This window comes from Nomascus leucogenys, chromosome 3 (assembly GCF_006542625.1).
Source record: "Nomascus leucogenys isolate Asia chromosome 3, Asia_NLE_v1, whole genome shotgun sequence".
NCBI lineage: Eukaryota > Metazoa > Chordata > Mammalia > Primates > Hylobatidae > Nomascus > Nomascus leucogenys.
This window is the reverse complement of record NC_044383.1, coordinates 6,119,825-6,143,897: the sequence shown is the minus strand read 5'-3', so window position 1 is coordinate 6,143,897 and position 24,073 is coordinate 6,119,825. Positions and strand designations below refer to the sequence as shown.

Here is a 24,073-nt window from a genome sequence, read left to right as displayed (position 1 = left end):
TAAATTCTAAGAGTATTCAGAATTGTATTTTTCCATGGCAAATTTTAGTAGGCCTATAACTTAAGGTTTTATGAAATTGAGTAAATAAATGCAAGGATATGAACAAAAATATTTAGGAAGTATGTTGATTAGAGATTTGTCCCTACTGAATGCAGATTTAATTAGATGTCATAGCAGGTGATCACTGAGCATTGTAAACTCCCATCACTTGGCTGTGAGCTGACAGCAAGTTAGAGATTCTACAATTCCTTGTTCAGGACTACAGGACTCCAGGATGGTGGAGAACAATATCAAGAAGGAATTTTCCTGGTAGAACAGCTAAGAGATAGGATGAGACATACCCCTAATTGTCTTAGTAAAGAATTAGGGACCAGATCATGACTTTTCACTCTATCAGTTCACATTGAGACCTCCTGCTGGTGCTCTCTGCCTGATTCTTCTAAAGAATGTTGCCCCTAGCACAAGTCTGGCATGACAACTGTCTACTCTTAGTGGTTCTTTTATTACTCAGATAGCTTCAGACATTGACTTTCTTTGTTTACAGTGACAGATGGATGGATGGATGGATGGATGGATGGATGGATGGATGGATGGATGGATTGCTATACAGCCTCTAGTTTTATATTTCACAACTTCAGCAAGTTATTAGATGATCTTGCTCATGACATCCTTATAAAAATTTGAAAAATTATGAACTGGATAAGAACAGTTACAAGAATTAGAATTTAGTTTGGTGGCATTCCACAAAGACTGCTCATTCAAGGAGTCATGTTTCCAAATCTAGGCCAGCCTCCCAAAAACCAAAAATGTAATGAAAGAAAACCAGAGATAATTACATTAAATGGGCATTCAGTAGTGTCAATTAGGTAATAGGAGTTAAGGAAGACATTGTGTTATGGAGTAAAACTCTGGTAAGACTCTTCCATCTTTGGCCCGATCCTGAAATTTCTGATAGTTTCTGTGACACAAATATACACAGGCTGCCCTAGAGACATTTGGGTGTGGAAATTTGCCTCTGCCTGGAAACAGCAGTGTCTGTTACAAATAAAACACACAGAGCTCAGCTCAGTCTGGAGGGGTCTCATCAGTTGTCCTCCTGAGGCTGGCTGTCTGAGGACCCATTTGGCCCCATGCCACATAAGGCTCTCCCAAGAAGCATAATTTATGAGGTTGGAAATTTCAGTTGGTACATCTGATACCAGCTATCCCACTATGAATTCTAATGGCCTTCATTTGTTCAAAACTCCAGTTTCAGTAACAGGGTGTTTTTGCAGTTGTGCAGATATTTCTTTTACCCCAGGGAAATTAAAATTGGGTTGACAAACTGCTCTCTCAACCCTTACTCTGTCTCTCATAGAACGTAAACTTTTATATGCATGTGTGAATGTAAAACATATATATGTGCATAAAAACATCATTTGTTTAATCATTGGATTTATTGAGTACAGATGGGTTTGTTACAAACTGCATGATGGTTTGTTTGACAACTCAAATCAACAGGCCCAATTGCATTACCATTTCCCCTGGGCTTCTGAATTTTCCAGTTTAATGGGGAATGCTACATAATCTCTCTCCATATCTTTTGCCCCATGACATTTTGCAATTTTTTCTAAGTATGTTTTGATATTACTGTAAATGTGAATTCATGCTAGTTAATCAACTCACCAAAGAACATGATTTGTGTTGTGAAAATTCTTCAGTATGACAGATATATTATTGTTAACTGAAAATCCTCAAATAGAATCTTCTTTTTTGGTTAGGCATATCTTTCGTTAAAACCAAGAGCAATAAAAAGTTTAGTTTTTCACCTAGCAATCAAATTATTACATCTCCATGTGGAAGTGGAAGATAGAGAGGATTTTTGCTTCCCTAGTCAATGTTTTCATTTGCAAAAGTGATTTAAAAATGCAAGGAAGTCATTTGGATTATGAACTTGCTTGTTCTTAATTTATTTTATCGTGGTTACATTTCAGAATCTAGTTTTACTTTTATTCTCCATCCTCCAATAAAAGTAGACCAATTATGTTGTACAAACTTCAAAGTTAAAGAGTTTGTCCAAGTGTGATGGAGATATGCAAGTTCAGTTTTAAGGTGAAAAATCTTGCAGACCACTTAAATGCTTCTCACTCTTGCCTGACCTTTCTGGAAAGGCAGAGCCATACAGGGCCCGTGCTCTGTGCCTGGGAGCCCTGATGTCCAGTGGGAGGTGCTCCCCAGCCCGTGGTTTCAGGAAAGTGGGGCGGGACCTTTGCTAAGACAGTAAGCAGCCGACGGAGCCTTGCCCCATTGCCCGGACCCCAGCTTCCCACTTAGTGCCTTTGCAGCACCCTCCCTGGCCTGGCTGAAAACAGGGTCAAGCTGCCTCTCCTAGGGCCAGCAATAAGTAAGCCCATGCTCACCGTGTCCTCCTGTGAGCCTCCAGGCTGCCCAGTGGGAGCACTTGCCTCCTGCCCTTAGGTGCCCGTGGAGTCTTTTTCGCAGTGTTCTTTTTCTTGTTCTGTTTTTTTTCTTCTTCTTCTTGTAAAAGGGTCTTGCTCTGTTGTCCAGGCTAGAGTGCAGTGGCCCGGTCCTAGCTCATGCAGTGTTGTTCTGTGTCATTATTCTCTAATGTAGAATCGCACCATCCTGGGGGTCAGGCATCTTCCGCCTCCTCCTTGACCTAGTTTGTGGCTTACAGCACGTCCTCATCAAATAGCTGCTGAATTTTACTGAACCCTATACTTAATGCCACTGATGTGTTGAGCCCAAGTTCAGGAGCTGACACGTTGTATCTGTCAGGTGGCCTTGCCTTCCCTCTGGCATGTCTCCTCGTGCATCTTCAGCTCACACGCCGACTGCACCAATGCTTCCAGGAATACTGGCCAAGCCCTGACTCTGTGCCCAGCACCTTGCCTATGGCTGATGGTGCAAAGACACCTCCCCATCTTTAAGGAGCTTGACAGCCTTTCTAGTCCCTTTCTGGGTGACTTCTGTGTTCCATGTACCATCTTTGCTGTTGATTAAAATGCCAACCCACGCAGCACTGAGACCAGAGCCCTGGGTTGCGGCTCTTGGGATGGCTCTGGATCACCTGGTTCCTGATTTGTCCCGGGATGTTAGGAGGTGTCATTTGCAAGCTGCCAGTTCTGTGCTTTCCAGAACGTGCTGGGTTTTTCTTTTGTCTGAACCCCACTGCAGCTCTGCCTCCCCCATGTCTTTTATGCCTGTCGGTATGTCCAGACAGAGGCTCTGCCCTGGCAATCCCCAGCCTGTTGACAGCAGCCACACGTGTCTCCAGAACCGCAGCCCACACACGTGTCCAATGTATAGCTCACACCATTCTGATGTCCCTGGGTGTGTCCACCTCGGGGCCGCTCATGCTCTGCTTCTCCCTTAGTGGTCGGAGGATGTGTGTGTGGCCCACCTCACCCAGCGGGACGGGTACCAGGCCACCACGCAGGGACAGCTGAAGGAGCAGCTCTACCAGGAAATCATCCACTACTTCGACAAAGGCAAGGTAAAATACAAAAAGCAATTGTTCTTGTTTTCCTCTTTCCGTGCACCTACCTGCAGCATTGTAAACACGTTTTTTAGTATGTGATTTTTGCAGAACCAGAAATTTGTTACAAATTGTATATTGAAATGTTTATGCATGTTCCTTCAGCTTGCACTTAAAAGTAGAAATCTTTTTTTTAAAAAAATCAATAGCCCTTTTATAGATGCTCTAAAAAAGCACCAAGTATTTTTATAACCCTTACCAGAGGGAACTAAGTCCGGAACAGTGATTCGGAGGTGTTTCTGTGCCCACAGAGCTAATGTATTCCTTTGACATCCTGCATTTTTCTGTTGTCACGGAAGAATTAGTCCCATGGTAGGATGGATATTGCTCCATCCTGGTGGCTTCTAGTTTAATTGGCTTAAACAAAATTATAGATTCCACTTGACTTCCACTAAAAGGAAACCTGCTGTCATTTTAATCAGCCAGTATTATATTTGATCACTGTAGTTTTTGTGATTCAGATATGCATAACTATTAAAAAAAAAAAAGCTGTTTCAGTTTCAGAAGTTTTTAAAACCTGCCACCGAAGTGACATTGGAACTTCTTCTTTGGTTTCATCAAGATTCCTAACTCATTTCAGAACCTGTTTTATTTTTCTTTTTTTCCTTTGAGAAAACTGACTAGCACACTTTATGAAGGTACCGGCGTTCACATCCTGGGGCTGCTATAGAACAAACTGGGTGGCTTTCAACAACGGGAATGTATTCTCATAGCTTAGTGCTGGGAGCTGCAAGCCTGATGTCACGGTGTTGGCATGGCCGCCCCCTCTGAAGGCTGCAGGGGAAAATCTGCCCTGTGCCTTTTCCTTTGCGTATGTTGCTGGCGGTCTCTGGCACTGGTCATCTGTAACCACATTGCTCCAAGCCCTGCCTCTGTCATCACAGGCCTTCTCCTCAGGCGAGTCTGTCTCAATCTCCTTCTCCTTAGGAGGTACCAGCAGTCAGATGAGGGCCCACTCTCCTCCAGCAGGTCCTAATCTTCCCTTGATTACATCCAAATACCTGTTTCCAAATAAGGTCAGATTCAGAAATACTAGGGGTTAGGACTTCAAATATTTCTGGGGACACAGTCCTACCCACAATTGCACTGATGCCCAGGAGGGATGATGGCTGCCCCTTTTGGTGGCTGTTGACGTAAACCAAACCCCATTGAAAACAATGACTTAACAGAGTCCCCGTGGTCAGGAGCTTGGGATTCTGCTCACATTTGCAGTAAGCATTGCTGCATCCTTTATTTGTCCCTGCCATTCTTGACACAGGAAGAAAGTCTGAAGTTTTCAGAATGGCATATGGGCTCCCAAAGACTGCTTGGAAATAAGGATCGGAGATGTTCTGTGAATTACACACCCAGTCCTGTAGTTTAGGGGTCCCCAAACCCCAGGTCCTCAGCCTCTGGTACAGGTCGTGGCCTGTTAGGAACCAGGCCGCACAGCAGCAGGTGAGCAACGGGTGAGTGGGCAAAGCTTCATCTGTGTTTACAGCTGTTCCCCATCACCCACATTACCACCTGAGCTCTGCCTCCTGCCAGATCAGCAGCACCATTAGATTCTCACAGGAGCATGATCCCTATTGTGAACTGTGCGTGTGAGGGATCTAGGTGCCATACTCCTTATGAGAATCTAATGCCTGATGATCTGTCACTGTCTCCCATCTTCCCCTGATGGGATCATCTAGTTGCAGGAAAACAAGCTCAGGCTCCCACTGATTCTACGTGATGGTGAGTTGTATAATTATTTCGTTATGTATTACAATGTAATCATAATAGGAATAAAGTGCACAATAAATGTAATGCCCTTGAATCATCCTGAAACCATCCCCTACCCCAGTCCATGGAAAAATTTTCCTCCCTGAAACCAGTCCCTGGTGCCAAAAAGGTTGGGGACCGCTGCTGTAGTGGAACAGGATATATTTTTTTTCTCTGGAATGAGAAGCTTTGAGGATTAGGGCCAATTACTAAAATTGTACTAGGTTAGCCAGGAGAATCCTGTTTCTCAGCAAACTGGTAAAGACATGGAGCAAATGCAGCCATCCCTTCCCCACTGTGGCTTCTTGGCTCCAGGGTGGGCAGTGCTACAGAATGGGCAGGGCAGGAGGCAGGGACCCCGGGGTGGCCGGGAGGCCTGAGGGCCAGAGGTCACGGGACTGAAGGAATACGTGCATTTGTTGATGGCTGTTGCCGGGCTGTCTTTGTGGCAGCACATCCTCTGACCAGCGTTGGCTCCCGCGACCTCTCCACCCTCGTTCCCTCCTTTGCCCTCTGCATTCCAGCCACACTGGCCCTTCTGCGTCCTGAAATGCACCAGCCTTCCCTGCCACTGCCCAGTGGGTTTCTGCTGCACTGCCTTGAGGACATTGCTTGAGTCAGTTTTACCTTTGCTGCCTGTACCATTTTGTCACTTGAATTAGCTTTTTCTAAGCCAGGTTTTCTCAATCTGGGCATGACTGGCATTCTGGGCTACCTGTTACTTTGTGGTAGAGGGCCACACGTGCATGGTGGACTCAAGGAATGTCTCCCTTCAGTGCCCTGGGCTTACTGCTTCCTGTCTCAGCTTAAATGTCACCGCTTCTCCAGCCACGGAAACATCCTCTTTTCTCCTTTATGGTGCCCACTGTCATTTGCAATGATAGATTTGCTTGTGTGTTTCTTTAATGAGTTCCCCAGTAGGCTCTGAGCTCGGACGCGTCGATTCCCCACCATGCATCTAATGCTTGGAACAGTGCCTGGCACACAGCACGTGCTCATTACATTATGGACGTGTGTGGACAGAAGGCACAAATGAATGAAAAGTCAGCATTTAACAGTGCTTCCTGACAGATGAGAAATGCTCATGTATGGCAGGACAGATGGCCTTCAATAAATGATAAATCAAAAAACAGAGTTGTTTTTTTTTAAGCAAAGGTTGCCAAATATCTTTTTCTACATTGTGATAGTTCATCCAAAAAATCATATGGAGGGGCAAAACGAATGTGTTCGGTTCAGAACAGTGGTTCTCAACTGAGATCTGCAGGAGGCATTGTGGGTTCTCCTGACTGGGGGAAGAGAAGGTGCTGCCAACCCTCCAACAGTGCGCACATGGGCCCCACACCAGAAAGAAATAGCCCAGAATCCCTGTCGTGTCCAGGTCGAGAAAGCCCGCCTTAGAAAAAATGAATTCAAGTGACGAAATGGGATGGGCAGCTAAAGCAAAACAGGCTCAAGGAGTGTCCTCAGATGTCCCTGTGTTTTGTTGGAGACAGAACAAGGGCTATGGCAAAGTGATCATTGGCTGGCCTTGAATCAGAATAAGTTTTAGGAGAATTTTCTTCATAGTAGCTGTATCGATAAAACCGATGGAAAAGCCACTTCTGAATATCCATAATATTTCCACGAGAATGTTAAAAAGGAACAAAATCTCCTTATTCCTCTAAAACTAAAGTGAGACAAAAACAGGTGCTGGAAAGAATTTGATAAAATGAAATTTGAAGTATCTGAGTGATCAGCTGCAAGGCAAAAAATTCATTTTAACATCAACAAGCATTACATTTTCTGGGAAAAAGAGCAGTAGGAAATAATTCATCTTCCGTAACAATCTGGATGGCCTGCACTAGAGTCTGAACCTCTCTGAATCTCCATGGCTCCAAACAGCACAGGTGTGTTTCTCACACATGCTCCGTGTCCTCCTTTTCACTCGGAACCCAGGTGAACGGAGGTTCCGTCACAGAGAAACACAGCTGAAGAGGACAGCAAGGAGTCCCCTGCCCTGGGGCTTCTACCCCAAAATGACAGTGTTTGTGTCACTGGCTGAAGCAGATCACATGGTCACCCCAGCCGTCAAGGGGTGGAGAAGTGCCCTTAGGGGCAGGTGAGTGTGAGTGGCACCCATGTGCACCACACAGCTCATTAGACAGGTGAGTCGGGTTCCAGTCAAGAGCACCATCCAATCTAGATTAACAAAAGTTCATCTAGAAATCCCCTAAGTATGCATGTATTCTGAGAAAGATGGCATCCACACTAGTCTCCCAAATAACTCGGCTTCCCCGCAACTAGAGATGTGAGAATAGCATCTCATAAAACTTGTTGGGCCTCAATCCTCGTTTCTTTGTCGTGGAGTTTCCTTCTTCTGTTAAAGAGGGGGCGTAGGTAGGCAGGACCCTGCAGGAGAAGCAGCCTGAGAGAATGGGCTCCTGACCCCGTGACTGCGATGTGGGGAATCCCACCAGGTGGCCAGTGCAAGAGGAAGGGGGGTCACAGTAGAAGCTCAAAGTGTGATATTTTGTGCCAGACTTAGAATCACTTTTGTTTAAGAAACAAGGCTGAGGCCTGAGTATCCCTGGCTGCTTTGGGGATGTGCCATCATTTGAGAAATAACATCCTCCTGCCTTTCCTAAATGCGGTGGAATGACAAAGGCCATGGCTAAAGGTTGAGAAGCTTGAAGTTGGAAGGGCCCAGGGCACACCTTTCCACACACCATTCCCAGATTGCAATTATCTTGGGGGAAAAATACTTTTTAAATGGTCCACAGGTCATCACAGGCCTTAGTGGGCAGGTGACACAGCCCAAGGAAACTTGACGGAGGGCCTTGATCCGTGTGGGGCCCTGATATGGTTTGCATCTGGGTCCCTGCCCAAATCTCAAGTCGCTGTAATCTCCAGTGTTGGAGTTGGGGCCTGGTGGGAGGTGACTGGGTCATAAGGGTGGATTTCCTCCTTGGTGCTGTGTCGTGAGAGTGAGTGAGTTCTCGTGAGATCTGGGTTGTTCAAAAGTGTGTGGGACCGGCCGGGCGTGGTGGCTCATGCCTGTAATCCCAGCACTTTGGGCTGAGGTGGGGCGGATCATCTGAGGTCAGGAGTTTGAGACCAGCCTGGCCACAGCTAGGAAATGCAACATGCACAGATGTGGCTCCTATTGGGTTCCTGTTGGACGGTGCTGCTCTGAGTCAAAGACTTTGCTCTTGTTGAGTGCCAAGAACATCGTCAGACCAGCACTGCCACCCATGCGGCTGGGAAGCTGAAGCGGCCCACTGTCCTGTGGGGCCTCACAGGCAGCCAGAATTGCCTGCGTGCCTGTTGAGATCTACTCCTTAGACTACAGGAATATTTAAAAAGCTAAAATACTTCTGAAAGAGTTACAAAATGGGGACTCAAGTCTGGAAAGAATAAAATGTATGTCGAAATGGCAAGGAAAAAAGCATGATCAAACATGATCACAAGCACCAAGATACGATGTTTTTTCCTGTGACTCAATGTCATTTCTGTAGTGGTGAAACAGCTGTCAAGAGTATGGCAGTTACCAGCAGGAACCTGGAGGGAAGGGTGACTTGGGAGTTCTCACATGGCCCCGAAGGAAATACAGATGAGGCAAATAGGAGAGAGGTAGAAACAGGCAGCCGTGAAGATAAAGTGTAAGAAATCAAGAAAAAGCAGGATCTCCTTGTTGGAGCAAGACACAGTTTTCCGATACCTATTTTATTATTAAAATTTAGAATTATGCTGCTCGGTGATGTTGTTTTCATTTGTGCTTGGGACAAATCCCATTATGATCTCATTTTTCATTTCCCGGGCTTAGCAAGGATAAGTCACGTTTGCTCTTCAGGATCTGTCTATGCACGTGCCTTAGGGAATGCGAGCCTTCCCCGCTGACAGACTGGCTCTAAGATCTGCACCATCTTGACCCGGTTCTACCTGGGCCACTTCTGAACAACTCGGGCCTCTGGGCAGAAGCCCTGCTGCCAGATCCAGTTCACTTTGTGTCTCCTTGTAAGCTCTCGGTCCCTCTCACCTGGGTCTGTCTGAGATGCCTACCCACTCTCCTCCCCAAGGCCCCATGCCTGTCTCCACCCTTCTGCTCCTGCAGATAGATAGCAGTCTGGTTTCGAATAAAGTGGCCTGTGGATCACAGTGTGAACTACTTCAAAGATGCCCAAACCTCGGGGATTCCCCCATCTCCTCTGCAGGCGATCCAGGCCTCTCACCTGACATGAGGACCTTTAGAGTAGGAGTCGAGCCTCCAGATGTACCCTCTCATCACCCACAGCATCTGGCCTTCTGAACATGCCCTCTGATCCCCAAGCCCTTGCATCTTCCCATGGTCTGCCCCGGCGTGGACCAGCTGCTTCTTGCTGCTGTCTCGTGTGACGGCTGCCATGACAGCTGCCTTCCCGCCTTCTGGGCATATTTCACTGCTCTCAAACTTTCGTGGCTTTTGGAGTTCACTGGGGAATCTTGTTAAAATCCAGGTTTTGATTCAGCTGGTCTGGGGTGGGGCCCGAGGCTCTGCATTTCTGAGAAGCTCCCAGGTGATGTCCCAGCTGCTCCAGGGCCCATCCCTGAGTCCCCAGGGCCCGTGCTGACTTAAATTCCTGAGAGCAGAGGCAGTGGCTGTGGCTGCCACCTCTGGATCTCCCTCTGAGGGAGCTGTGCCGTGGCCTGGGCTCTACTCCATTTTTTTAAATAGCTTTTTAAAGAGTGGATTTAGGCTCACAGCAACATCGAACAGTGAGTACAGCCAGGTCCCAGACACCCCCTGCCCACACACATACACAGGCACGGGGCTTTCAGGGTGTTCATTTATTAGTGAGTTGAGCACATTCTGGCCAGCACTTGAGCAAACAGCACACAATCAAGAAGGTGGCCGTCACTCAGACTTTCCACAAAGTTCCTTATTTGGGGCATATTTTGTTTGTTAACGGATCTTGCTTCCTGACCCAGACTGAGCCCCTGGAAGAGCGAAAGGCCATGCCTCCCAGCGCCCGGCCCGGGGGGCAGATCCCACCCCACTCTGCCACGTGCCGCATCGCAGTCGGGTTTTATCAGCGTGCTCCTTTCCCAAGGCTAACACTAACTTCACTTTAGCACCACATTCACTGCAAAGGTTATGGATCAGACGGAGACAAATTCTTGCAGGAGCAGGGCTGGATTTTCCTGTCTAGAATCTTGTATGTTAAAAATAACAATCTTCCGTCCGAATGATTACAGCAGTTTATGAAGTGAGCGAACGGGCAGACAAGCATGCAGGGAGGGCCGTCAGCATCCACAGAACTTACCGACCTGACTGGCGCCACGTGCACCAGGCTCACGTCCTGAGCATGTGCCCGCAGCCCTTGGAGTGTTTACAAGAATTTCCTTGGTTCGATCTTACATGTATTTCATTTTAGGGGAAAAAATGCAATTCCAGTTGTACAAATGTATTGGGGTAAGGAGACTTATGACCTCAGTTAAGCTTGGAGACCAGTGACTACTGGGGCTTGCAAAACGATAAAATGGAAGACAAGTGGGTCCTCAGACTGGCAAAACCATGACCCAGCTACAGCTCCACTGACCCAGCCTGTCTCCTCGTGGCCCATTTCCATATGCAATTAAGGAAATCTTCATTACGTACTTACTCTGTGGAAAGGATATACACCCTAGAGCTCATTCACTGTTTGAAATGTCTACCGCTTCCTAGGGGAAATAGGGGCTTCCAGAATCCAGGACAAGCTTGCCTCTGGACAAGGCTGAGCAGGCTGTTAAGGGAGCAGGGGTCCCCATCCCAAGCCCCCTGCGATGGCATCTCTCTGTGCTCCCCGGGAGAGCGGGGGCGTGGGGGCCAGGGAGAGACGGGAATCGGGTGATATTAAAGTTTCTCTGCCTTTGTGCTTGGAAACCAGCAAAGCAGAATGGATTTGCTGCTGTTTTATATTGGACACGGGCTTTTGAATGATGTTCTGTTATCTTTCTGTATGTCTTCCCCACGGAATCATTCTTCTATTTTTCCTTTTCCACCGTTTTTTAAAGTTTTGAATGTCTTTCAGCCTAGCTCTTGGTTTCTTAATCTTTTTCTTTCTCTCTGTAAAATGTCATTTCCATCTGTTTCCATTTTCATTCTTTTACGTTTCTTCCTTCCCGAGCTAACAATGACTCCTTGCTCCTTTTCCATTCTATTCTTGCCGCCCGCCTGAGTGTCCCCCAAAAGCCTTCTGTTGGTTTTATCATGGCAGACCAGTGTTCTTTTCTGAAGATGCTCTGTATTGTCTGTCTTATTGTGTTTGGTTGAGGCCTAGTAATTTTCGATAAAGCCCTTAATCCAAGTACTTCACTGAAAATTACCAGGCTTCTCTGTGGAGGATAAGAGTCAAAAATAGAAGTCCTCCTATAAGGAAAATGCACTCAGAGTGAGGCAGTCAGTATTAGCCAACACCAGCCACCTCTGAAATCAAGAAACAGCCTGGCAGATTGACAAATGCGGTACATAATTTATAGCCCAAGTGATATATGAAGCCCTGTGACTATTTTCAGCTGGAGCTCTGTTGTATTTTCCCTTAAAATAACCTTCCCTTGACAAAGTTCACACTTCGCCTTGCACCAAAGTAAAAAAAAAAAAAAAAAAAAAAAGCATCTTGCATCATTGTGTAAACTAAAAATAGGAGTTTGGAGCAAATTTCCATTTTTGATCAAATGTTTGCATCTCTTTTCCAAGTATTTTGGGTGAAATTTTCTCATCTTCTAAGTTACCCTTTGGGAACACAGTTGTTATTAAGAGGGATTGCAGGTCAACATAATGAAGCCCTCATATGGGTTTCTTGTTGGCATTTATAGAGTTTTTGAAAATGTGATATTAGCAGAACCTATTCAGCCAGAATTTGGCCTGAATATTCAAGGAGATCATATGTTCATTATGATTTGCTCCTATACAGTAATTAATGATCAAAGCCTGAGAAAGTCCATTTTCGAGTCAGTAACAACACTGCTCCCTTAGCTTATGTGGAATCTCTAACAAGCTTTTCCACTCAAAGGCTACAGTGTTCCCAGTGCCGTCCTGCGCCGTGAAATACCGAGATGGAGCCAGGCCCACCTCGAGGCAATTCTGGCATCAGGGCTCTCATGAGCAGATAAATAACAAAACCCACCTTCCACTCATCACACAGGTGGGCGCTGGGTCTCCCTATCTCACAGGTGCAGGAGTGATGCCTTCTTTCGGAGAGCTGGAGAAGACTTCACAGAGGTGGTCACATTTCGTGCTTCTTGAAGAGTGAAATTAAGTTTGCCAGATGATGGCTGGGAGGAACGGGAATTTCAGATTGTGAGAATAGCGCCAGAAGGGGAAGAGCTCCTGATGACATCTCACTTTTCCGGGGAAGTAGAGCCATTCTGGGAGATAGCAATGCAGGGGACTGTCTTCGCCCCTTCATGCTCCTATAACAAAATGCCACAGACTGGGTGGTTTATAAACCACAAATTCATTTCTCACCATTCTGGACCTGGGGATTCCTAGATCAAGGCACTCACAGATTTGGTGTCTGGAGAGGGCCTTCTGCCTGCTCCACATAAGTAGTGCCTTCTCTGAGTTGTCATGTCCTGGCAGGTGTGAGGGTGCTCTCCCGGCCCTCTGTTTTGAGGCCACTCATCCCATTCATGAGGGCTCCACCGTCATGACCTAATCACCCTTGATAGGCCTCATCTCCTAATGCCAACACCTTGAAGGTGAGGATTTCAACCTTTGAATTTGGGGGAGACACAAATATTCGGAGCATAGCAAAGACATTGGAGCTAGTTTGTCAGTGGCCCTGTATTGTCTCCTGAAGATTTGGCTTACAAGGACCCAATGGAAATTTCATGAAAGTAGAAAATAATGATTTCATTTTCCTCTTTTCAGGGGGTAATTCTGGCAACATGGTGGCAGCCGACTTAGAGGAGGGAGGGTGGGGGCCAGAGACCAGACGAGGGGTGGGGCATTGGGCCAGGCCTGAGCCCCACAAAGCCAGTGGCAGATGGAAGTGATGTCATGAGACTTCAAGTTAGCTAATTCCACGGTGTCAAAGACCCTTGAACAGGGTTAAAGTCAGAAAAGCAAGTGCCAGGAGTGGCTGGGTCACCCACTGGCCTAGAAGCCAAGAGTTCTTGCTGGGAGGAATATATAGGGAGGGAATGCCCAACTTGCTGCAGAGAGCAGATGGAGGTCCTTTCATCCTTTCAGCATTGAGCAAGGCAGCGAGGGTGCACACTGAGCAGTCCTGTGCAGGGCATTTAAAGGAGGGTGTCAAGAAAAGGGAGAAATGAGCAGGGTCACAGCTGCAGTGATGCTGGTTGTATAGAGAGTCCTGGGTTAGGTCACAGCTGCAGTGATGCTGGCTGCATTCAAGAATCCTGGACCAGGTTACGGCTGCAGTGATGCTGGGTGCATAGAGAGTCCTGGGCCAGGTCACAGCTACAGTGATGCTGGGTGCATAGAGAGTCCTGGGCCAGGTCACAGCTGCAGTGATGCTGGGTGCATAGAGAGTCCTGGGCCAGGTCACAGCTGCAGTGATGCTGGGTGTATAGAGAGTCCTGGGATAGCTCACAGCTGCAGTGATGCTGGCTGCATTCAAGAATCCTGGACCAGGTTACGGCTGCAGTGATGCTGGGTGCATAGAGAGCCGCGGGCCAGGTCACAGCTGCAGTGATGTTTGGTGACTCCCCAGCCTGTGCCCTGGATCCCCCTCAATCCCAGGACATCTCACCAGCAAATCCGCACTCTCCTCTTGCAGCACCCACGCGTTGTTCTCTGTCAGCTCCCACCCTCCCACCTGCAACCATGCCATTATTGCTCTCACCTTTAAGAAGAGTTCTTTCTTGTTCCAACTCCCCTGTCCAGCCACTGCCCATTTCTCCTCCTTTTTCTACAACACTCCATAAAGGGTGGTCTGCACATGCTGTTCCTCTCCTCCTGTTGTCTCTGGAGCCCACTCCCTCACCAGTGGCCAGTAGCTGCCTGTGGCAGGCAGGAGTGAGCAGCACGATGTCTCTTTCTCTCCAGTTAAAGCACCGAGCGAGAAGCAGCCGGATCTCTTGCTGCCTGCTTTAGTCTTTTCAAGGTCTTTCTTTGCAAAACTACAAATGTCCCGGCCTAAAGAAAAAATGCCATATCTCTGTTATAAAAAAAAAAAAAAAAAAAAAAAAAAAAAAAACCTTCTTTATTTTTTTATCTAGGGCATTACAAGCTCAGTGAGTAGTTTTCTGTTTTGACCAATAAGGACTTGCTGTGGAATAAAGGAGCCATGTTGATGAGCATAAGTTACATGGGCAGTGACTCATATGTGATCTGAGCAGTGATTCCTGCATGACACAGGTAGTAATAGCTCCTGCATGACCAGGCAGCGTCTCCTGTATGACCCGGGCAGCATCTCCCGTATGACCCAGGCAACGTCTCCTGTATGACCTGGGCAGCATCTCCTGTATGACCCAGGCAGTGACTCCTGTATGACACGGGCAGCGTCTCCTGTATGACCTGGGCAGGGGCTCCTGTATGACCCACGCAGTGACTCCTGTATGACACGGGCAGTGACTCCTGTATGACACGGGCAGTGTCTCCTGTATGACCCAGGTAGTGGGTCCTGCATGTCCTGGGCAGTGACTCCTGGATGACATGGGTCGTGGCTCCTGGATGACATAAATAGTGGCTCCTGGATGACACAGGAGTGACTCCTGTATTACACAGCAGTGACTCCGATTTGACAAGGCAGGAGTTCTCGTGTGGTGGGGCTCCTGTGTGACATGGGCAGTGGCTCCAGTATGACATTGGAGTGGCTGATCCATCTTGTGCACACTTGGGGTGACTTTGGCATCAGTCAGCTTTGAACTGCAGACCATCTTTGCTGGCGCAGGGAGTCAGGCCTGAGTCTGTGTCAGAAAGGTCTTTGCGGCCGGGCGCGGTGGCTCAAGCCTGTAATCCCAGCACTTTGGGAGGCCGAGGCGGGCGGATCACGAGGTCAGGAGATTGAGACCATCCTGGCTAACACGGTGAAACCCCATCTCTACTAAAAATACAAAAAATTAACCGGGCGTGTTGGCGGGCGCCTGTAGTCCCAGCTACTCAGGAGGCTGAGGCAGGAGAATGGCGTGAACCCGGGAGGCAGAGCTTGCAGTGAGCCGAGATTGCGCCACTGCACTCCAGCCTGGGGGACAGAGCAAGACTCCGTCTCAAAAAAAAAAAAATAAAATAATAAAAAAATAAAAAAAAATAAAAAAAAAACAGAAAGGTCTTTGCAAAAAGTCAGTCCTGCACAGTGCCGGTTGAGCACTCCAGGAGGACCAAGGATGAGGCTTGGCTCAAGGAAAAAGTGAGGGGCCTGGAGAGAGGGGAGATGCTTGAAAAGGGTCTCCCTTCCTTGCAGCATAGTTGCAGGCAACACCAAGACTAGCTGGGCCCTTGGAATCATCCAGGCCCCCCCTCACCAGGGCCGCCAGCCCCACACCTGGAAGGGACGCTGTCGCTCAGCACACACTGAGCAAAGAACGGACTGAACGCAGCCTCCTGCTAGTCCTGGGCCTCCCTGGCTCCTGTGCTGCTGAGGGACCTCCCCCAGAGCTCCGGATTCTTCCGCACCAGAGATTTTAATCCATTTTGATGTCAGAGACCTGTGTGGGACTCTGGAAATTCAGAAGGTAATTGAGTATGACTCTTTTCCCAATAACTGCTGTGAAAAAACAGAACAGATGAATTTTAGAAGAATGTCTGAAATTCAAGCATCCTGTGAAGTATCTGCACTGGTGAGTTACTTACAGCTAGTCAGCAAATGAAACCAGAGTCGCCCACCAGTATCCTGGTGAGTCATCGCCAGCCTGAATTATTAGAAAGGGATGGCTGTCCCGGCTGGCATCTTTCCTTTCATCTGCTGCTGTTCCCTTGTCCTGTGACATCCGTGTTGTCATCCTATCAGAATCGTCAACATCACCTCATGGGTAAGAAATCAATTCCTGCTACGTTCTCTACAGCTGCTTCTGTCTGGGAACTAAGGAAGGAGTTTTATTATAAAAGAAAGTTTTTATTCAAGTTTCTATTCATGGAACTTGAAGAAATGGAACTTCCTGAAACCAGGAGGTTCAGAAAAATAGAGAGAAGATTATCATCTCAAAAGAACACGTCTCATATCATCTGGGGGAAAGCAGGGGTGGGGAGACCATGCTCCATGCTGCAAGTCAACCGGCAATTTCAAGAATGCCTTAAATTGGATTAAGGATTTCGCATCAGAAAATAAAGTTTTCTGCTGATATGGGGCTTTTTCATTTGGGGCTGTGGCAAACCTCATAAGCCTGTAGCACTTCTGAGAACGGAGCCAAACCAGGGTGTTCAATCACAGAGGTTAAAGTGATTCTTTCACTGAGACAATCTAAATCTAGATCATATTGAATCTGCCTTCTGTCTGGCACAGAAACATTTTCCAAGGTATTCAGGTTGGAAGTATGAATTACCCACACTCTCTTTAAAGCCCCATCCAATTAAAAGTAGATGAAAATCTCCTTAATGCAGAGTTCTGTAGAACATGCCGGGGGTAGCGGGGAGGGATGAGAGATATATATTCACAGGAAATCTGATAGAAGATACCACCATCTAACCTGAGGGTGAGTCTGAGAAGATATTTACTCAAGACTTGTATTTCTTTTAAAAACAATTACTTTTGATATGTATCTAAAGTATCTCCTCTGTCATTTAGGATAAAAACAGATTAGGCTTTTACTAAGGAATGAATTAGAAGCCCTGGCATTCTAGGCAGCTACAGAGTTTGTATCCACTTGCAGAAAATTTAAAAAAAAAAAAAAAAAAAGAAAATCCAGTGTAAGAGACCTACAAAGAAAGGTAATGTTCTCTTTGAAATGGAAATCTGCTTAGAGAGGAAGTGGTCACTGGAGCTTTAAAAAAACATTAAAAGTAGGGAAGTTCTCCCTTCCTAGAAAATGTGAGCCGGGGCTCTGGCAGAGGACATACAAAAGACTTACAGCAGCAGACTGAGATATTCCAGGAACGGGAGGCAGCTTTAAGCCATCAGCAGGATGGGGGAGAAAGACAGACGGGGACTCTGGGAAGGGACCAGGTAGCACAGCAGGGACCCTATGCAGGACATCTTGGGCCACCTCCTACCATCCCTGGACATTGGTCCCAGCTCTGAAATCTTTGTCTTCTTTGGGCTTACTTTTATTTTGTTATTCAAAGTATTAAAATGCCAGCTCTGATTGTAGAATAACTTTTACTCTCATCAAAAAAAAAAAATAGCAGATGGTTTCTTTACGTTGTGGCTATGACAAGAGTACTTCGGGAGCATTTAAGTAAAACAGTGTTCTTAAGTTTATTGGGTGGCTCTGAAGTGAGTGAGGACTTCAGTGGGGTCATCCTAGAAAGGAAAGGCAAAGGCCAGTGAACAGGTGGGGGCTCAGTGCCATGGGTGACCCAGGTTTGGGGCTCGGCAGTCTGTCTCCCCTGTGGGAACCTGGAGTTCAAGGCCAGCCTGGACTCTTTTCAAATCCATCCTGGCAGGAGATGGGGAAGCAGCTTGGAAGTGCTGCTACATGGCCATCAGGAGCAAGGACTTTCAAAAACGCCACGCTGGGTCAAGCCCACCACTTACCTGCTGTGTGTCCTTGGCAAAGCTACTTACCAGTCTGATCCCTAGATTCCTTATCTGCAAAATGGGTATAATGCAGATGGCCACCTGGCAAGGTGATTGGAGGCCTTAAACAGGAGAGCACGGGTGGCTGGACATAGAGTAAGCTGGGAACAGCCGAAACCACCTTTGCAAAAAAATTAACAGTGAGGAAATGATGGCAGTAAAAGAGATCTGATCTAAATCCTCACCCGCCTCCCACCCCCAGTCATGCCTCTCCTGTAATCATTCCTGGGCTTTGGCTAAGCCAACTTTGGGAGACCTCTAGTTTATGGTTTAAATGATAATAGGCCTTCCCTAAAAGTCAGCCGTCTTGACAAAGCTAATGAAAGGCCATCAGGCTAGGAAGAGGGGAGAAACCTGAATTCTGCTAAGGTGTAGACTGCTCACAAAATATGCAACTTCACTACTGTAGATGAGCCTTTTGAGATCTTTTCAGGTTGTTTGCATGTCTGAGACCTGGCTCCATCCAGACCCACTCCTATGGCCCATCTAGAAGCAACTTGGCTCAAGAGGACAGCTCTAACCCCCTGTGATTTCATCTCCGACCCAACTCATCAGCAGCAAGCATGCATTATTACCTGGCCGCCACCACCCCTTCTCCCAAACTGCCTTTGAAAAGCCCCTCCCCTAGGAACCTTTGGGGAGACTGATTTGAGTAATGACACCGTCTCCCACATGGCGGTGTTACTGGCCGCAAATCCGTACAGCTCTGCAGCAACCTCAGTTCTCACCTTCTCAGAAGAAGGAATTCGATTGAGGGGCATAGGGCAGAAGAAGAGACTGAGGCAAGTTTCAGAGCAGGAGCGAAAGTTTATTAAAAAGTTTTAGAGCAGGAATGGAGAGAAAGTGTACTTGGAAGAGGGCCAAGCAGACATCTTGGAGGTCAAGTGCCCCATTTGACCTTGGGCTTGGGGTTTGATATGCTGGCCTACTTCCAGCATCGTGCATCCCTTTTCCGGTGGAATGCCCCAGAAGGTTACCAGTTAAACTCCACCATTTTGCCTCTCAATTCACATGCTTGAGCCCACTCACCCAACTCCTGAGATCTTATCAGGAAGCTGCTGATCACCAGCTTAAGGTGTTTCTAGCTCTTGGGAAACTGCCTTTCCCTGCCACTGTCTGCAACCAATTATTATTTTAGAGAGACAGTGTAACAACTGCCTGACCATCACCTGATGGTCACCTGACTTTCCTGGTAGTGTGTCAGGGCAGCCCTCTCCTGCCCGGCTCATGCCTGACTAGCTACCTGCTATAACAGCATTGGCTGGCCTTATGTCAATTAAACTCTTTCTTTACTGCAATGCCTTGGTCTTTTTTTGTGCAGCAGGTGGGTGGGGGCTCAGTGCCAAGGGTAATCCAGGTTTGGGGCCTAGAAAGCCTGGCCTGTTGGGTGGTTCCAAAGCTGCGTGGTCCCCCTGAGGACTGGTGCTACCGTCTTGTGGGAATGATGGAAGTTGAGAAGTGGTGATTCGTGGCTGGGAATGCAGCATATAGGATGGTAGGAAGCTTTCTTGATTGTAAATCAGCATCCTGCAGTTCTGTTCACTAAACCTTGTTAAGCAGGCCCTGGGTTTTACAGGTTGATAAAGTTGAGCCCCTGTCCTCAAGGGCTTATATTCTCTGAGGAGGAATGACAAAGGGGCATGCTAGTTTCAGTACCTTACCAAAAGTTTTGAGGCAGCAGGATCCTGGGTCTTTGTGGGAGCACAAAGGAAGAGAGTGTGCAGCAGCTAGGAAGGCTTCGTGGAAGAGATGGTTCCTCTGACTTTTCCATGGTTTTCTCCAGTAATCCGCTTTGCTTTTCCCAAGAAAAATAAGGGAAATTCAGGCCAACTCTCTATCAAAAAAGTATTCCACATGTGTCAAAAGCTTATCAACATTTTTATCACTTATTTAGAAAGTTACTTACCTTACAAAGTTCCCCGTTTTGAAAATGATAGCAGGCTTTATATCCGTAGCATAGTCACACACATACATCAGACTTTCTGCAAGCTTTAGAGTCGAAGTCTGCCCTGATATTTCTGATCATTGATGATATTCAACATAGCATTTTTTAGGTGGACAGCTTGGGAAAAGAGCCCAGTCAGGCATCCAGTTTCTACATAAATGGCACCCCACAGCCTCTCTTCACCCTACGGTTCCTTTTCCCTGGCTCCAAGGCTGCTCTGACAGACGGGCTTCGGGCCACAGCTCGCAGCAGGAGAGCAAGGACAGGAGCAGTGAGGACTGGCCAACAGACTGCTGTTACCATGGCCAGAGGCCTGCATGATTGACATGCCAGTGATTGACCTCTTTGACCAGTTGATGCTACGGGTCATGAGCCAAAAGACAGGAGCTTCAAGAAAATATTTGTATTTTTTCAGTGTTATTCCCATAGTGTTTCATTCAAATGTACTTCTACACTGTTTTATTTTGAATGATTGCATTCCTGTTTTACTCTTTGCACAATTCAGGCCTCAGTTTCTCTTTCTTTTCTTTATTTTAACTCACAGATGTGGGAGGAGGCCATTGCCTTGGGCAAGGAGCTAGCCGAGCAGTATGAGAACGAGATGTTTGATTATGAGCAACTCAGCGAATTGCTGGTGAGTCTATTTCTTTTCATTTAAATGAACACAGGCAATCTCAGCTGGTTTTTCAGGAATCGCTCTTTCCACATCAACATTAGGGTTCACCCCAGGTACTCTGGGATCTTGGCCATGTCCCTCCATTTGCCTAGGAATATGGTTTTAGTTAATTTGCTGGTTGATATTTGGCCCATAAGTATTTACTTTTTAGTCCCAAGTCAGCTCTTATAACCAAACTCTTAAAGCTTCTATGAACAAATTGTACGTAAACAACTGCTGACCTTGTGTATAGTGGTCTTGACAGCCCAGGAGTCTGTGAGCATTTGTACTAGTTTAAAACTGACCCCAGGCCAGGCGCACTGGCTCACGCCTATAATCCCAGCACTTTGGGAGGCCGAGGCAGGTGGATCACGAGGTCAGGAGATCAAGACCATCCTGGCTAACACGGTGAAAACCCATCTCTACTAAAAATACAAAAAAGTAGCCGAGTGTGGTGGCACACACCTGTAGTCCTGGCTACTTGGGAGGCTGAGGCTGGAGAATCGCTTGAACCCGGGAGGTGGAAGTTGCAGTGAGCCGAGATTGCACCACTGCACTCCAGCCTGGGCAACAGAGTGAGAGTCCATCTCAAAAAACGAAAAATCCTGACCCCTCCTGTGAGAGGGGAATGGATAGATAATGACCAGACCTTTCTTCTGCCATGGGAACGCTGTTAGTCTCTAATTGCTGCCTCCTCCACCTTGTCATTTTTGAATTCAGATCACCTTAATGATGTGGGAATGTCTGTCATGAATTTAGAACAGAACGATTCTGTTCTTCTAAATTCTCCTTGAACATATCCCACTATCTGACCCATACCTTTTAAAAAATACTAAGGGCCAGCCATTTCTATGGCACCTCTTTGGTTATTGAAAACACCCATAAGTCACAACTGTTTTGCTGAATTTGGGCTCGTTTGTTCAGATTCCCTTGCGGAATGATGGAGAATGAGTGACAAATAATGTCAAAACGATGGAGTGAGATGAAATTCAGGTGCAAGCCTCAGTACCCTCTCCCACCATCTCCCTCTCCCACCCTATAGAAGTTGCCAGAGCTTTTAAAGAGCCCACAAGAAGAATCCAGAGGCACACATGCTTGAATACTCAAACCTGAAATGCATTTTCTTTTTTCCTTCCAGAAAAAACAGGCTCAGTTTTATGAAAACATCGTCAAAGTGATCAGACCCAAGCCTGACTATTTTGCTGTTGGCTACTACGGACAAGGGTTCCCCACGTTCCTGCGGGTAAAGTTTGATTCTGCCTAATCTGAGCCATGATTGTTCACCCAGCAGAGAATCCCCTTTCCGTTCTGCGGAAGGGTGGGGAGTTTGCATCCGCGTGGCAACGTGCAGCTCTCCACCCTGCCATAGCTCAGTGGTTAGCCTGGGGGGCAGAAAGGGGCCGACAAGATTTTCTTTGGTTGCATATAACCTTTCTCTCTGATTTTTCCTTAAAAGGACCCTCCTTCAGAGATTTACACATATTATTTTAATTGAGGTGTGATACATGTAACATACTATTTGCCATCTTAACCATTTTTAGGTGTGCAGTTCAGTGGCATTAATACATTCACGTTGTTGTGCAGCCAGCACCACCATCTACATTCAGAACTTTTTCATCTTGCAAAACTGAAATTCTGCATCCATTAAGCACTAACTCCCCGTTCGCCCTCCCGCTAGCCCCTGCAGCCACCGTTCTACTTTGTGTCTCTACGAATCTGACTGTTCCAGGGACCTTGTATTAGTGGAATTGTACAGTGTTTGCCCTTCTGTTTTTGGCTTGTTTCACTCGGCCTAATGTCTTCCAGGTTCATCCAGGTTGTAGCATGTGTCAGAACTTTATCCTTTTTAAGGCTGAATGGTATTTCATTGCATGGAGAGGCCGCATTTTATTTATTCATTGATTCCATTGATGAACATTTGTTGTCCCCACCCAATGTGCTGCTATGAAGATGTATGTTTTTAATTATATGGGAAATTGGAAATGGATCTGTGTGGCTACGGTGCTGGAAACTCCAAATCAGGCTCCATCCCTGAGACAGGCATGTGCTTTCAGACACGTAATTGAAGCAATAACCGTGATCACCTGCCAGGTGCCCATTTCCCAGTATTCACATGAGGCCAAAGGAGAAGTTACATAAATATTAATAGTGCTGCCTGGCCTGCCATAGAATTGTTTATACATTTTCTCAAAAACACGTTCTTTGGATGCCATTGACCAGTGGGTCATGATTTCCTGATATTTCTTATGACTTTTTTTTTTTTTTTTTTTTGACACTTGGTTTTCTCTTATCCTAGGAGACCATGTGTGATTGCTCTGGCTTTAGGAAGCAGAAGCTCTGTGTCTTGAGCACAGCTGTCTGGGGCAGTTGAAACCAGTTGGGAGATTCCCATGGTTCCAGACGTTGCTCATTTGGGGTCCTGTGTTTCCGATTCCGTGGGAGTCACTAATAGTGTGACATCTCTTCATCACGGCACCCAGAGGATATAAATCTCCCCTTAGGAAGGGCATGTCACTGTTGACACGGGAGCCCCACAGTTCTGTTCTGCTCTAGGAGGTGAGGCTGGCTGCCCACTCCTCAGTGTCCTGCCTGGTGACAGAGGCATCTGGCCCTGTCCTGGTCACTCCTGGTCACTGCTGGTCAGCTTCTCCTCTTGTCCTGGTCACTCCTGGTCACTGCTGGTCAGCTTCTCCTCTTGCCTTCATCATGCAGCAAAGATAGTGGTTGATCAGAAGCACTGATTCTGAACAAAGTCTTCCCTTCCAAAGAATGAATAAAGGAGGCTTAGTTACAAGCTGTAAATTAGAGACAAATTTGAAATTAGCTTCATTCTCAATAAAAAACAAAGCTGAAGGATGGAATGAGCTTGGAGTTAAAGCCACTTACTGTTGCTAAAGGCTTTAATTCGAGTGTGTGTGTGCTCTGGAACATACATCTTTAGGAAAGGGAGGCAGATGGACCCTAAGCCGTAGCAGCCTTGTGCAGTGCTTGGTGTTAGATGATGCGTGTGGCTCCTGTGGATGGAGATCCGCCTCTGGTGTGTAGGCACCAACTCTGGATCCATGCAGGATGGTTATCCCAGAATCCAGAGCAAGGGAGCAGCCTGCGTGGAATATTATGTGAGGGCAGTGCCAGGTGAGGAGGACACATCGCAGCCCCTGAGCCAATAGATGCCAGGTTGTGCCAGGAGCTCACACATGGCAGGCTCCAGGGACGGTACTGGGTCATCTCCACAGCCAAAAGGACAAAATGAAAAGTCTGAATGGAGGTTAACAGGCTTGATTAATATTGAACTGACTTTCCCACCACACCTGGATCATTCTGTGAGGCTGCAGCAATATATTTATCACAGTTCACAGATGACCTGGCAGGGGTCAGTCTGCCAATGACACTGGCAGTTACCAAAATGTGGGCAGAATGTTTGGGTGCTTCATGCCCTGCTCGAGAGGAGCCTCCAAGAACTGACTAGCTGTCCCTTTTGCTTTGTTTTTCTCTAAAACTTGATCTCACTGTTTTTTGTGCTCAAGTTGATATTTATAGGCCTTACAAGGAATAAA

At 46.9% G+C, this 24,073-nt stretch overlaps 1 protein-coding gene across 2 annotated transcripts in view; it reads left to right on the top strand.

The window, feature by feature from the left end:
* The window catches only part of DOCK1 (dedicator of cytokinesis 1), a 544,856-nt gene that overhangs the window by 475,676 nt on the left and 45,107 nt on the right, over positions 1 to 24,073 (top strand). For both annotated transcript variants that reach the window (XM_012505804.2, XM_003280960.2), the window contains exons 38-40: positions 3,377 to 3,496; positions 20,406 to 20,495; positions 21,655 to 21,759. In XM_012505804.2, coding sequence (XP_012361258.1) covers positions 3,377 to 3,496; positions 20,406 to 20,495; positions 21,655 to 21,759 — 315 coding nt within the window. The remainder of the gene's footprint in view (positions 1 to 3,376; positions 3,497 to 20,405; positions 20,496 to 21,654; positions 21,760 to 24,073) is intronic.